We start from the raw sequence: 12,599 nt of genomic DNA on the forward strand, positions 1-12,599 counted from the left end.
AAACTTGCTTGAGTGTTGCTTTGCCGAAAAAAATGACCTAGTTACTGTTGCCATCCAGACGTCCGTCCGCACATGGCGGCCATCATGCCACAGTCAGCCTGCTCACCCATAACATTGTGTTGGTAGTGGTACATGTACTTTTTAAATAACCATAATTTGCTCCATTTTTTCAACAGTTTGGTTGGTTATAAACGTCAGAGATGTAGTTATGACACTGCATACTTATGAATAATGATGTTTAAAAAAATGGAATGTTCTAAAATAGGTACAAGATTTCCCTTTACAAATAAACATCAAGAAATGCTGCATATTGAAATCCCCACCCAGGTGGGGATTGTATACATGTATACTTTTATAATAGGAGTATTACTATATACTATATACTGTATACATGTATACTTTTATAATAGGAGTATTACTAATATAATACATTCATCTGAATTAATTATTGTGTTATATTAGTAAAAAAAAAAAAACATTTATGTGCAGTAGAAAGGTGCAAGATTTCCCTTTACAAATACACATGAAGGAATGATGCATGTTGAAAATCCCAACCCTAGAGGGAACGACACTACTGTGGAGGTATACACATGGTGGTTAGAGAAAAAATGACCCAAAAAAGTGATATCAATAAAAACAAATATTTATTAAACGATAAAGATTAACAATAACAATAAATAAGAATATAAAGTAACGGGAGTGCAGTGTAAATCAGTAAGTGGAAGGGAACCAAAAGTGTGGTGTAAAGATCAGTCCTGTCAAACCAAACAAAAAGTCAAAACGCTCAGAGACCACAGACAGCCCCACCAGGGTCGTAACGTTGGGCTAATGCCCTTGGAAAAGGACTGTTTTATTGAGCTCCTGTCGCATGTTGCTCGCCTTAGCTTAAAAAACAGGGACACAACTTATGTCAGCAGCGTATGGTGGTGGCTGTCTATGTCATACTGTGTGTCGCCCATGTGCTCCCCGAGCACAAACACATCCTCTGACCCGATCCTCTTCCGCACAGTGTACATGAACTCTAGCAGTTTGATGGGCTGTGATCGTCTGAAACTCGATGCCTGGCGAATGAGCCAGTCTGCTGCCCTGACGACCCTCACTGTGCCCTCTGATGGAATCACCAGGCCTCCATTGTTTTTTAGAGACAGCAGGAGGTGTCACCAGGCTGGCACGGCAGACATCACAGGACAGCTTCTTCAGAGCCCGTCGCACATCAAATCCTGAAATGAGTTAGTATAATAATACAATAACTTGCATGGAGAATACAAGAGAAATGGAACACAGACACATTTGCAGACAGCAAGCACATTGGAGCAAGATAGTATCGTATGAATAATATATCATACGTACTACTTTATGAACTTGACACAAACAGAAAAGAGCATCTCATGAACTCGATGCAGACAGGACAGAACACCTTACAGGACAGAGCATCTGAACTCGATGCAGAATATCGTAGATAAACAAAAGAACAGAGCATCTGTTGAACTTATATTATGGACTTGAGGGATGCACTGAAACCAGTAGTTTTACCTTAGATAATTAAATGATTTGTAAATTGACTACTTGTATACATCTAACGAATAATAAAATAAACTCTTATTTTCTAAGTTGAATTTGAGGAGGGTCAATTATTTAATCGTTCCTGATGCCAAAAATAAAAAATAACGGGTTAATCCTGGTGGCATTCACATTTAACTACCACCCTCGTTTTGGGGTAACTGATCAACAGATCAACTACAAAGAGAGGGTGGGTGTTAAAGGGGTTACAGCAATTAATCACAAATTCAACATTCAAATGTTGGTGAGAACAGTAGAATGTTGGGAAATGTTTTTGGTCAATGATGCAAATCTCTAGCTGCATTACCTCAATTCTGAAGTAGCCTCACAATCTTTGAACTCTGCATAGCCCCCGTCCTGCAAGATGCGAAGCACCACTGCCACAGAGTCACTCAAAGTCTGAGCAGCCAGGGAGACCTTGATTGAGTTTATAAGGAGAAATGAAGCGCACATTAGCGCTACAAGATACAAACATCATCAAAAAGTATAAAAACACAATAAAGCCCTGGAGCCCATTTTTATTGCAGCCCTCTATATATAAATCGTCATGCAAACATACCTTCATCTTCTGATAAGTGAAGTTCACATGCTCATCTGTGACTCGTTGGCAGCATGTACTCCCCTTTACTTTTGGACATAGTTCAGCTGAACTATGTACTTCCAATTGATACTGCCAGTTATACTTCTAATTGGGCTGTATGCCTGCAGAATCAGATTTTTTTCCCATTGAACACGTCAACTGTAAAGCACCATAGTCTGCACAATTATGTAAATACAATCAAAATGTATGAAAGCAGAACAGTCAACCAGAGCAGATTACACAATAATTAGCATGTACCTGCAACATATTGCCTGTCAGCTTCAGCATGTGGCAAGTGTCCATCATAAAAACATTGTCATGGGTTACTGGATGTGGGAAATGGGTCTTCAAGGGCTCACAGAGGTCTGCTTTAAGATTGCACCCAAGTTGGGAGCACATTGACATTTGATGCATGACCATCCATTGTCAAGCACACCACCCTTATCTGACGGTGATGCAGCTCTTCTAATGCATGTTCACCAACACTTTCTATGATTCTGGTGTGAGGGACTTGGTCAAATAATATGCAATTGGAGCTTTCCAATAACCTTGATGCCCAACCACCATAAACACAAGAACCTCAGAAGCTATGTCAGTCTCATTCAATCGATCCCCCATGTCCATATGTCCAAACATTGTTTGTGTCTGAAGATCATATTGAACGTGTTTTATGATGGACATGGCATCCAGCATCAGAGTGACACATCCATATTTGACCTCATCTTTTTGATGCCGTCTTTCTAGCATGTCCAACATCATTTTATTGAGCACAGGCCTGGCATCAAGAGAGCTCAGCCACCTTGTATAACATCCCTGCATTGTCTGTAGTGCTTGATGTAATTCAGTGTAAAATTAGACATCATGAAGAACACCTTTGCAATGAACTGGGATGTGGCAGGTGAATATCTATGAGTATCTCAGGTAGTGATATGCCTTTGGACCATGCAGATGGAGCATAAAGGCAAAAGGTCTCTGGGCTTTGGTGTACTCTACGCCCTGCCTCAACAGGAGATGAACCGGAAGATCTGAAATTCAATGAGCAAAAGTGATTCAGTATGTCTCCTTTTAATAGTAACTAGGAAATCAACAAAGGACATAAAATGCACAAATGAATCAATGTAATATTTGTATTTTACCTTAGTAGCATTTAAGCTCGTCTTTCAGCTCTTCGTTGATGAGATTTGTCTCCTTCAGTTCCTCCAGAAGAGCCTGCATGTTGTTCTTGGCCCTCTTTTCTCTCCTCAGGGCATTACTCTTCTCCCGCTGTAGTTTCCTCACTCTCACTGAGGCTTCTTCAAGTTTGGCCTTTATAGCTTTAGGGGAAGCAGGCAATGTATACAAGTGGTCAGTGGCCTGCCACTTGCATCTCAAGGTCCTCTCTCCAGTGGCTCCCTGTTGTTTTGGCAAAATATGCAAATATATAAATAATAGTTATACGGAAATTAATGACTTACTTTTTCAACAATTCAGTTTTCAATTCTGTGAGCCTGAATACATTTTTAGGTTCTCCAATTCTCCAACAGAAAACACAACAGCATACTTAAGAAATTGTATAGGCTTCTCCACAAAAATACGTTCCAGTGTATGAGTGACACAGAAAGCCAGTGGTTTCTCAAACGTTTTACACTGAGTACCACCTCAAATACTATTGGGCTCTTAGACTACTAACACCATCATAGACCTTTCTGGGTACCACCAAGATAAAGGATTTAATATAACAAGCCATATGATGCTCTCATTAGTTTGTGACATTCCACATGCAAACACTCACAACATCAGGCATCAAGTCCTTTGGCAGGTTGTCATCCTCTCTACTTGAAGTGGTTGTGCTTCTTGTTTCTTCTACCAACTAAAAAAAAAAGAGTAAAGAAATTGAGTGTCTAACATGTGCTGTAATAAACAACACATTATAGAAATTGCAGAAACAAAAAACTTATCACATAATTTATATTGATACATCAATCTTATACACCTTAAATTATTGTTGGTCAATGATACACATACCCTTTGAAGATGAACTGGAAAGTTGAAAATAGTTGGCACAACACCATCTTTAAGCCGGACAGTCTGCCCCGTCCTGTCAAAGTCCTCACTCCTGAAGTGCTCACTGCAGAGCAGTGTCCTGTCAGAGGCAGCAAAACCGTCCCTTCTTAGGGCAACTTCCCACTTCCTCCTCCTCTCTCCGGTTTTGGGAAACCTTAAAAAGTTAGAAATGTACCCAGAATTATTGTACATTTTCAATCCGTATTTCCATTTACATTATGGGTGAGGACACAAATACACACCTAAATGATCATTTTGGGGGTAACTGTATGTATGATAGCCACACTAAAAAGGTGTCCAAAAGAAACATTCCGTGATTGTGTAAACAAACATTCGAAAAAGCCTTGTGTCAACAACAATCTAGTAATACCATTATGTCATAGCCCGCTGTTTCTGTACATACTTCCACGAAGTAACCATTATCCTAAAAATTAATCATAATATTGTAATATCCTACATGTGAAAGGTGATCCCACGGGTTCTCGTTTCGAGACAACGGCGATTAGAGCATTTGTAGGCTGCACAAAAGTCTGGCATCTTCACTGGCAATAAGAGTCATACATTTCCTGTAGAAATCATAAGGTAAGATATTTTTAACAAACCAACCCGATTGGAAATCATGTGCAACTTAAGTTATATTGAAAAGAAAGAACAATTCTGCCTCTCCCATTGACGTAAAATGACACAACTAAGCTGCACGATTAAGTCGTTTTTCGAAGAGAAATGCTGCGATTTCAACATGTTCAAACATCCAGAATTATAACCACGTTAATAAAGTTTGTAAGAAACCAAACCATTTGTAAATCCGTCAAGAATTGAGCGAAATAAGTGTGTTTGTGCAGATCACTGACCTTAGCTCAGGTACCAGAAAGTTTGCCTGTGGCAAGATGTCCGCATTTGATGACGTTCTAGCAGAGAATGGCTGTTTATCAATCCGAAGAATACGGTGGCCGACATGTGCAAACGCGCTGCAAACTAAGAAAACACATGGATAGACAAAACACAAGCAAATTAAGAAAACATCTTTATTAATTTGACAACACATGCGCAGCATTCAGCAAACACGCTGCAAATACACACAACACAACCAAATTCATAAACATGATGCAAATACGCGTTGCAAAAACGAAAGCACGCAAACAAAAACGCTGCAGTAGGCCTATAAAAACGCGTTGCAAAAACGAAAGCACGCAAACCAAAAATGCTGCATTCAGTTTTCACAACGGAAGTTTTCCAGGCCTCGAAGGAGAGAGCCAAGTGGAGCACACTGACTTCTGCAGTTGAAGTTGGAAGTATATCAGTGATATGCATAATAGTTCTCATGTTTTTCTAACATTTAAAATGTTGAGTATGATCTGCTCTGACTCAAGTAGTTAAAATGATCTCCTGTAAACACACAATCTTAAAAGTCAATTTAAAAGATTAACTGAGTGGAGAGCTCGTCTAAGTCTGTGTGTGCCAGAAATTGGAGAGGAGAATTGTGTCTATGGTTGGGACAATTTCCTGCCATTGATGTTGTGACCTGCTGCGCTTCCTTTCCTTAGACAAACACAGGAAGTGATCTGTACTGCCATATTCATCTGCATCCCACAGGCAAGACAAAAAACAATATACTGCCCCCCCCCCCCCCCCCCAAGGAAAGCCCTCTGTTAGCAATGGGCAACATACATCAGTACTAGATGATACCAATGTTTTAATAATGCCATCCACATTTCTATCATAAAACATGAAACTTTTAATGCAATCAGCAGCCTACCATAAAACGTGAAGTTAAATGTGTTGGTTAAAGTGTTGAATTGGCTGTCCAGATTTTACTCTACAAACTGCTTTCCATTAAAGTTAATTTTGGTGTGTGTTCTTTTTAGTACAAAATGAATTAAGCATATGGTTGCATTTTCCCAAAATTATTACAATATAATTTTAAATTGTGACAGGAGTAGTTGGAGACCTGAAGGGTGGACGTGAAAATTGAGCGGCTACTCGTCAAAACAACTACCCCAATCTTATCTACTTTCGACCCCGTAACCAGCACAGGCCTTTGCCAAGGCCGTTGCTGGAAAACAATTCCCCTGGAAAGCGCTGAAGCAAGACTATCTTGCCCCCCCCCCACGACATCTGTGGTTTGGTCTCTGCTCGGGTCATGACCAAGGATGTCTCCTTGCCAATACAATCTGCATAGGGAGAAACGGACTGATTGTGGCCTACAAGGTCGGGGCGCCAACCCAGACCTAGTCACACATTAACTTTCACCTACTACAGATACTTTCACCCCCCCATCCAACGCCTTCGCCTGCTTGTTTCCCCAGGGTGGCTGGCGGGTCTGTGTCCAGCGCCTATCATGGCTGCAGGTCCAGACGCTGCTGTCTACCCCCCCCCCCCACTCCCTGTTGCAAGTCACGTGTTTTTGTAAATGTTGTTGGCTTATGTGCTGAGGCTTTTGCCTTTCCCCACACATTGTCTGGGGGTTGCCTTTTCCTCTCCTCCTCTCTCCTCATCTTATGCTGTATCTTTTCTAGTTTGCGCCGAAAATGGCTGCCTAGATAGGCTCTCCTGCCAAAGTAAATTCCTTGTCAGTGCAAACTTTCATGGTGAAGAAACACCAATTCTGGTTCTGTTTGATTAATAGAAATGTTTCCCATATGTGTTTTATTTGAAATGAACAGATTGAATTTAGATTGATATTATTTTCTGCAGGTCATGCACAGGTGTAGAAAATAGTCAACAACATCCTGAAATACATGACAAACAAATGATTAGGGAACTATAAATACAATTATGTAGCCCAACATAATCCTTGTGTATATAACTATGATATAAAAATTAACTTCATAATGGCCTGGTTTACCTTTGATTAAATTACTTATTTGTTTCTTTGATTGGTTTATGACCGTGTTTCCATTTTTGGAGTCGGCTCCACAAATCCAGAGACCACATTTAGGCCGACCAGAGATGGAGACCTCTGTAAAACATGTCTAAACATGACGAGGTCCTGCTATTGTGTTTGGTTTCCAGAACGGAACTTGCTTCTAGGGGAGACAAAAGAAACATTCTGCTAAAGATTATTATTTCCGTCTTCAGTCTGTTCACAAAACAGGATACAGGAGTTTGAACGTTCAATTTGAATTCTCACCACTCTGTGTTTTTGCATTGAATAGACAGCCTCATGGATTTTTAATGTATCTGCCAATGGAGCATATTGATATGAATTGAAATCTATAGTTTATCTTTTGTAGCAATAATGTTCTTAAATCTTTTACTACTGCTCCACATCTGTGGGTCAATGGGAACCACAAACAACATTGCTGCAAGTCTTTGTTCATCTGAAGCCTGTTTTACCTTACACATGGAAAAAGTGATCTTTGAGGATGCTCGAAAGAAATGTGAAGACAACGGAGGTTACTTATTTACAACTAAGAACAACACAGAGAAAGCACAGTTCCAATCAATTCTTTCTCATCTTGATAGAAAAAATCGACGATGGGACCTAACATTTTGGATTGGATTAAAATTACGCAAAGGGGACTGCGTTACAGATAGATCAAGTCTGAAGGGCTTTAAGTGGATATCCGGCATGAACTTTGACCAGTATTCAAACTGGGACAGGGAGCCCCTCCGCACATGTACAGAGGACAGGTGTGTCACAATAAATTATGTATCAAGCAACAGCGAGTTGAAATGGACAGATGGATCATGCAAGGATACAGCTTTTTATGCATGCAAGTTCTACTTCAAAGAGATGTGCAAACCTCTGTCATTGGCAAGACAAGGAAAAATATACTACACTCCACCTTTTTCCGAAACCCCTTTAAATGAAGGTAATAGTCTGAATTCTTTGCCCATAGGGACATTTGCTGAGGTAACGTGCGGTGATGACAGTAGTTCACAGATTTTCACCATTTGTAAAGCAATGAACACCTGGTCTAACCCTGGTCCATTTTGTGCATCAGACATCAAAAGTTGCGACTTTAAAAATGGTGGATGCGACCATTTGTGCTTGGGCGTAAAAGCTGGTGGTGTACGCTGCGAATGCAAGGATGGCTTTGAACTGGGAAATGACCAAGTATCTTGTGAAGCAAAAAACTACTGCCACGGTTCCCCATGCCAATATCAATGCAAAACAAGTGGCGCAGGCTTTTCATGTGTATGCCCAAAGGGTCTCCAACTGGACAAAGACTTAATTGGATGTGTTGATATTAATGAATGCCAGATGCAAGCCTGTGAGGATCATGATTGTGTCAACACGCAAGGTAGCTACATGTGCGTGTGTAGGGTGGGCTACAAAATGGTCGGTGGCAAATGTCACGACATAGACGAGTGTACTGAATCTCGATGTTCTCAGATATGTCTGAACTCCCAAGGGTCATTCTCCTGCCATTGTAATGCTGGTTTTATTGCGTCAGAAGATGGACATGCCTGTATAGACGTCGATGAATGCCTCAATAATGTACGATGTGAGTACAAATGCAAAAATACTATTGGAAGTTTCACGTGCTTGTGTCCTGATAACTTTAGATTACATCAGAATGGATTTACATGCATTGAAAATTTAACAATTGATTTCACTGCTGAACCAACAGGGAGTTTTTCAATCTCAGTGACTCATGGCAAGACAATAGAATCTCAAACCATGTCTGATGAAGTAAAAAACAAACATGCGTACACAGACGCACCCACATCAGACAATGTGAGCACGCATGGGCAGCCTCTTGGCAAAGTAACTTTGGAAACAAATGCTCCGAACAGCAAAACATTTAATTCCAGGCTGTTGGTATGGTATGCTATTGGTTCAGTTGTTCCACTAGTTCTTTTAATTGCAGTAACCATTGGTATAGTTATATTTCGATGGGATCGTTCTAAAAGAAACATAAAGAAGAAAAACTTAACTGCTGATAGCTATTGTTGGGTTTCCTCTGGTTTAGAAACTCAGTTAGAAAGACTGAATGGATCAGTGTTGACAGACAGATGACGTCTAACGATTTGACATTTGTGAAAGCAGTTCCTTCTAGCTCTATTTATACCATCATTTTAAAAACATTTCTTTTTACAAAAATACATTTTTCAGATATTTCCTTGGTTGTCTGTGTACATCTTCTTTTTTTCTGTGTGTCTATGGGTATTTAGTAAGATAGATAAAGAGTGTGGTAAATTCGAACAATTCCAATTAGGCTAACATAAACACACGAATGTGTGTGTAAAAAGGTGATGTTTATAAACATCCAAATGTCACACGCTACAACATAAGTCTATATGTAGCAAAATAAAAAGATTTCATTTGACAGCAGAGGGTGGAGCCTAAACATATGACTTCTGACTTCTCACAGGCACTGTGCCCTATCTATATTTCCAATAATCTGTGTGTGTGTGTCCTACTGACATATTATTCACTGACTGGATCACAAGCACTGTGCACTAGTTTGAAACAATAATGTCAAAATGTTTTTTCAGTGTTCGATACATGCTCTGCGTAGGGACATCTGCTGGTCAATTCATGGTATGGCGACTATGTCGAGTGATTGAAGGAATGGAGTGAAGTAAAGTCATTTGTCTCACAATTGTCATTGACAATTTGATAAATACGTGTTATGTGACAAACGTTTTGATGTGTACGTTTCTAAAATACGTTATCTTAACTCTTGGTTTGGTTTAAACAACATTACCTCTTTGCTTTAGAAAAGGTGTTGCCTGTGTGGCATGACATTCTATTATACTATATGTCTATATTGTACTGTGTTGAAATGATAAATAAAGCCAGCTTGAACTGGTGTGCTGCTTGAACTTTGTGTTACACTGTATGTCTGTACTATGCAACTCATGATGAAATGACAAATAAAGTGAACCTGAATGTGTAGCAGTTGTCGAGTTGTGTAATTTTGTGTTGTATGGGTGTTGAAGTGAGTCACTGTGTGTTGCAAGCTGAAAATGACGGTGGTACAGGGTGTAAATAGAGCTTTTCTCCTCTGGACTGGAACATACTTCTTGGTTCAATCAGAGAAGCTGATTCTGTCTTGGTGTTTCGGGCTACATCAAAACCCCTTATTTTTTGTGACTGAACTTCTGCACTAATTCACACTTAACCGGTGGGGACCCTCCCTCTCTCTCCCTTGATGTTACTGTCATTGTTGTACGTCCCTCCACATTCTCAAATCCAAATTTCTTTTGGAGCCGTCAACATCTGCCAGAGTTGCCATTCCCTTCCTGTCCATCTCATGGCGTCCAGAGATGTGCAGATCCTCCACTTCCCAGCCCTGTGGCTACAACTGCCTAAACTGACCTGCGCCAACTCAGAGCAGTGATTTGGAACTCTGAATGTTTGTGTTCCAACATCCATTTGCAAATTATTTTTCTCCATATTCTTGTTGATGTATGACTTTGTTCAACCTATGATCCCTCGCTGAATTGCTCCATCTAGAGTTTCTTCAATGTTTTCTTTGGGAGTTGTCCTGGGAGTTTTTCACTTGTGTACCCTGACGGTTTATGTTGGTTTAAATGCAATTCTATGGGCATATGTGAAGCCCTCTGTGACAGTGCTTGTGAAACTAACCAATACAACATAACTATACAATTGGATTGGATTAATAATTTTGCAAGACATTCAGCCCCCAGATATAAATACACACATAACATTTACCACTTACAGCTAAAACAGCAACCTTAATCAGAACCTGAAAGGTAAATCAATGCCCTTTTACCCACAAAGGTTCAGCATATGGTATACACCACCCACCTGTGTTTCCCTACCCACAATAACAACATCCGTCACCAAACAGTTGTAACAATATGTCAAAGAAGTTAGTCAGATGGCTATTTGCCGAGCAAGCATGTACCTGCCAACCCAACCGGAACCAGTATGCCCATTGAGAGGAGCAGTATGCCCATTGAGAGGAGCAGTATGCCCATTGAGAGGAGCAGTATGCACATTGAGAGGAGCAGTATGCCCATTGAGAGGAGCAGTATGCCCATTGAGAGGAGCAGTATGCCCATTGAGAGGAGCAGTATGCACATTGAGAGGAGCAGTATGCCCATTGAGAGGAGCAGTATGCCCATTGAGAGGAGCAGTATGCCCATTGAGAGGAGCAGTATGCACATTGAGAGGAGCAGTATGCACATTGAGAGGAGCAGTATGCCCATTGAGAGGAGCAGTATGCACATTGAGAGGAGCAGTATGCACATTGAGAGGAGCAGTATGCCCATTGAGAGGAGCAGTATGCACATTGAGAGGAGCAGTATGCCCATTGAGAGGAGGAGCAGTATGCCCATTGAGAGGAGCAGTATGCCCATTGAGAGGAGCAGTATGCACATTGAGAGGAGCAGTATGCCCATTGAGAGGAGCAGTATGCCCATTGAGAGGAGCAGTATGCACATTGAGAGGAGCAGTATGCACATTGAGAGGAGCAGTATGCCCATTGAGAGGAGCAGTATGCCCATTGAGAGGAGCAGTATGCTCATTGAGAGGAGCAGTATGCACATTCACAAGTTGAGCCAAGGTAGACACCTCCTTGATGATAAATGGTTGATAATTTGTCTCCTATACCTAAAGTGTTCTCACTCAATAGAAGAGGCAATGTGTTAGCTAAGGTGCGGACAGTTAATACACTTTTTCTTTCACTTCATGCTACTGGTTTATTGGGTCAAATACATTTTCAATTCAATATATTGGGTCAAAATAGTTTTATTTCAATGTGAAAAAAAGGCTTATTGCACCTTGCAGCTCCATGATGCTCCATTGGAACATGTCTTTCATGATGAACATGACAGGCATAATCCAGTGTTCCAACAACACAAAACAACCAATAAACCCCTGAACATTCCTGTACCCTTTTATGCAGACCCTCCTCCCAGGGACCCAGACACAGTATTACAGAACAATTATCGTCATTTGTGTGGTACAGAAGTAGTAGAGATAGGGTTAAACCATATATTTGAATAGTGATTTCGGTACAGTACTCACCTGGATGGAACTGGCTGTAACCTACCGTATCTACGAAAGATTTGATTGGACAAAACAATGTGGTGGGTCCGTAACGGGCTGAACTAGCCATGTCATTGGATATGTTTACTTGTTAATCTGCTCCATTCGCAAGTCAAAGTGGATGTTGTTGACCTTTCGTTTGAAAATAATTATGTCTGACAAATACAAAAAGCTTGCACTAACGTTTTGCTTATTGTAAATAGGCTTTAACACAAACTTACATTAAACTTTCTGAAAGATCATTCGAATATTAAATTCCGTTAAATGCAATAATCTTGAAGGAATTTAATTCATCATTTGGTCAGGTTTAAAGATATTTGAGGGAATGTCTGTAAAATCAAAATCACAATCATTAAATGCTAGATTTAGGACGGGGCACTGTTTCAGGTTTTATTATTGCAACATTGGAGACAAAACTAGCGTCATTAATTGCTTCCTCCAATCATA

General features: G+C 40.3%; 2 protein-coding genes across 2 annotated transcripts; one reads left to right on the plus strand and one right to left on the minus strand.

The window, feature by feature from the left end:
- Positions 1-625: 625 nt before the first annotated feature.
- On the minus strand, positions 626-12,339 carry LOC146299572 (THAP domain-containing protein 6-like). Its single transcript, XM_084674163.1, has 9 exons — positions 12,132-12,339; positions 5,035-5,158; positions 4,145-4,337; positions 3,912-3,989; positions 3,277-3,532; positions 2,399-3,165; positions 2,120-2,262; positions 1,868-1,977; positions 626-1,220 (listed from the first exon to the last, which is right to left on the minus strand). Exons 1-5 carry the CDS (start codon positions 12,220-12,222, stop codon positions 3,278-3,280), a joined length of 741 nt encoding a protein of 246 aa, XP_084530289.1. The 5' UTR covers positions 12,223-12,339; the 3' UTR covers positions 626-1,220; positions 1,868-1,977; positions 2,120-2,262; positions 2,399-3,165; position 3,277.
- Positions 7,334-10,031, plus strand: cd93 (CD93 molecule). Its single transcript, XM_084674101.1, has one exon. The coding sequence runs from the start codon at positions 7,422-7,424 to the stop codon at positions 9,147-9,149; it is 1,728 nt and encodes a 575-aa protein (XP_084530227.1). The 5' UTR covers positions 7,334-7,421; the 3' UTR covers positions 9,150-10,031.
- Positions 12,340-12,599: the final 260 nt, after the last annotated feature.

Source organism: Hypomesus nipponensis, chromosome 3 (genome assembly GCF_054491055.1).
Source record: "Hypomesus nipponensis isolate SF chromosome 3, ASM5449105v1, whole genome shotgun sequence".
Taxonomy (NCBI): Eukaryota; Metazoa; Chordata; class Actinopteri; order Osmeriformes; family Osmeridae; genus Hypomesus; species Hypomesus nipponensis.

Coding starts and splice junctions, on each gene's coding strand:
- LOC146299572 (XM_084674163.1), bottom strand. CDS start 12,222: ATGGCTAGTTCAGCCCGTTACGGACCCACCACATTGTTTTGTCCAATC. Junction 3,990..4,144: donor TTCCAGTTCATCTTCAAAGG/GTATGTGTATCA, acceptor TTTTTTTTTTAG/TTGGTAGAAGAAACAAGAAG. Junction 3,533..3,911: donor AGGACTTGATGCCTGATGTT/GTGAGTGTTTGC, acceptor CCAAAACAACAG/GGAGCCACTGGAGAGAGGAC.
- cd93 (XM_084674101.1), top strand. CDS start 7,422: ATGTTCTTAAATCTTTTACTACTGCTCCACATCTGTGGGTCAATGGGA.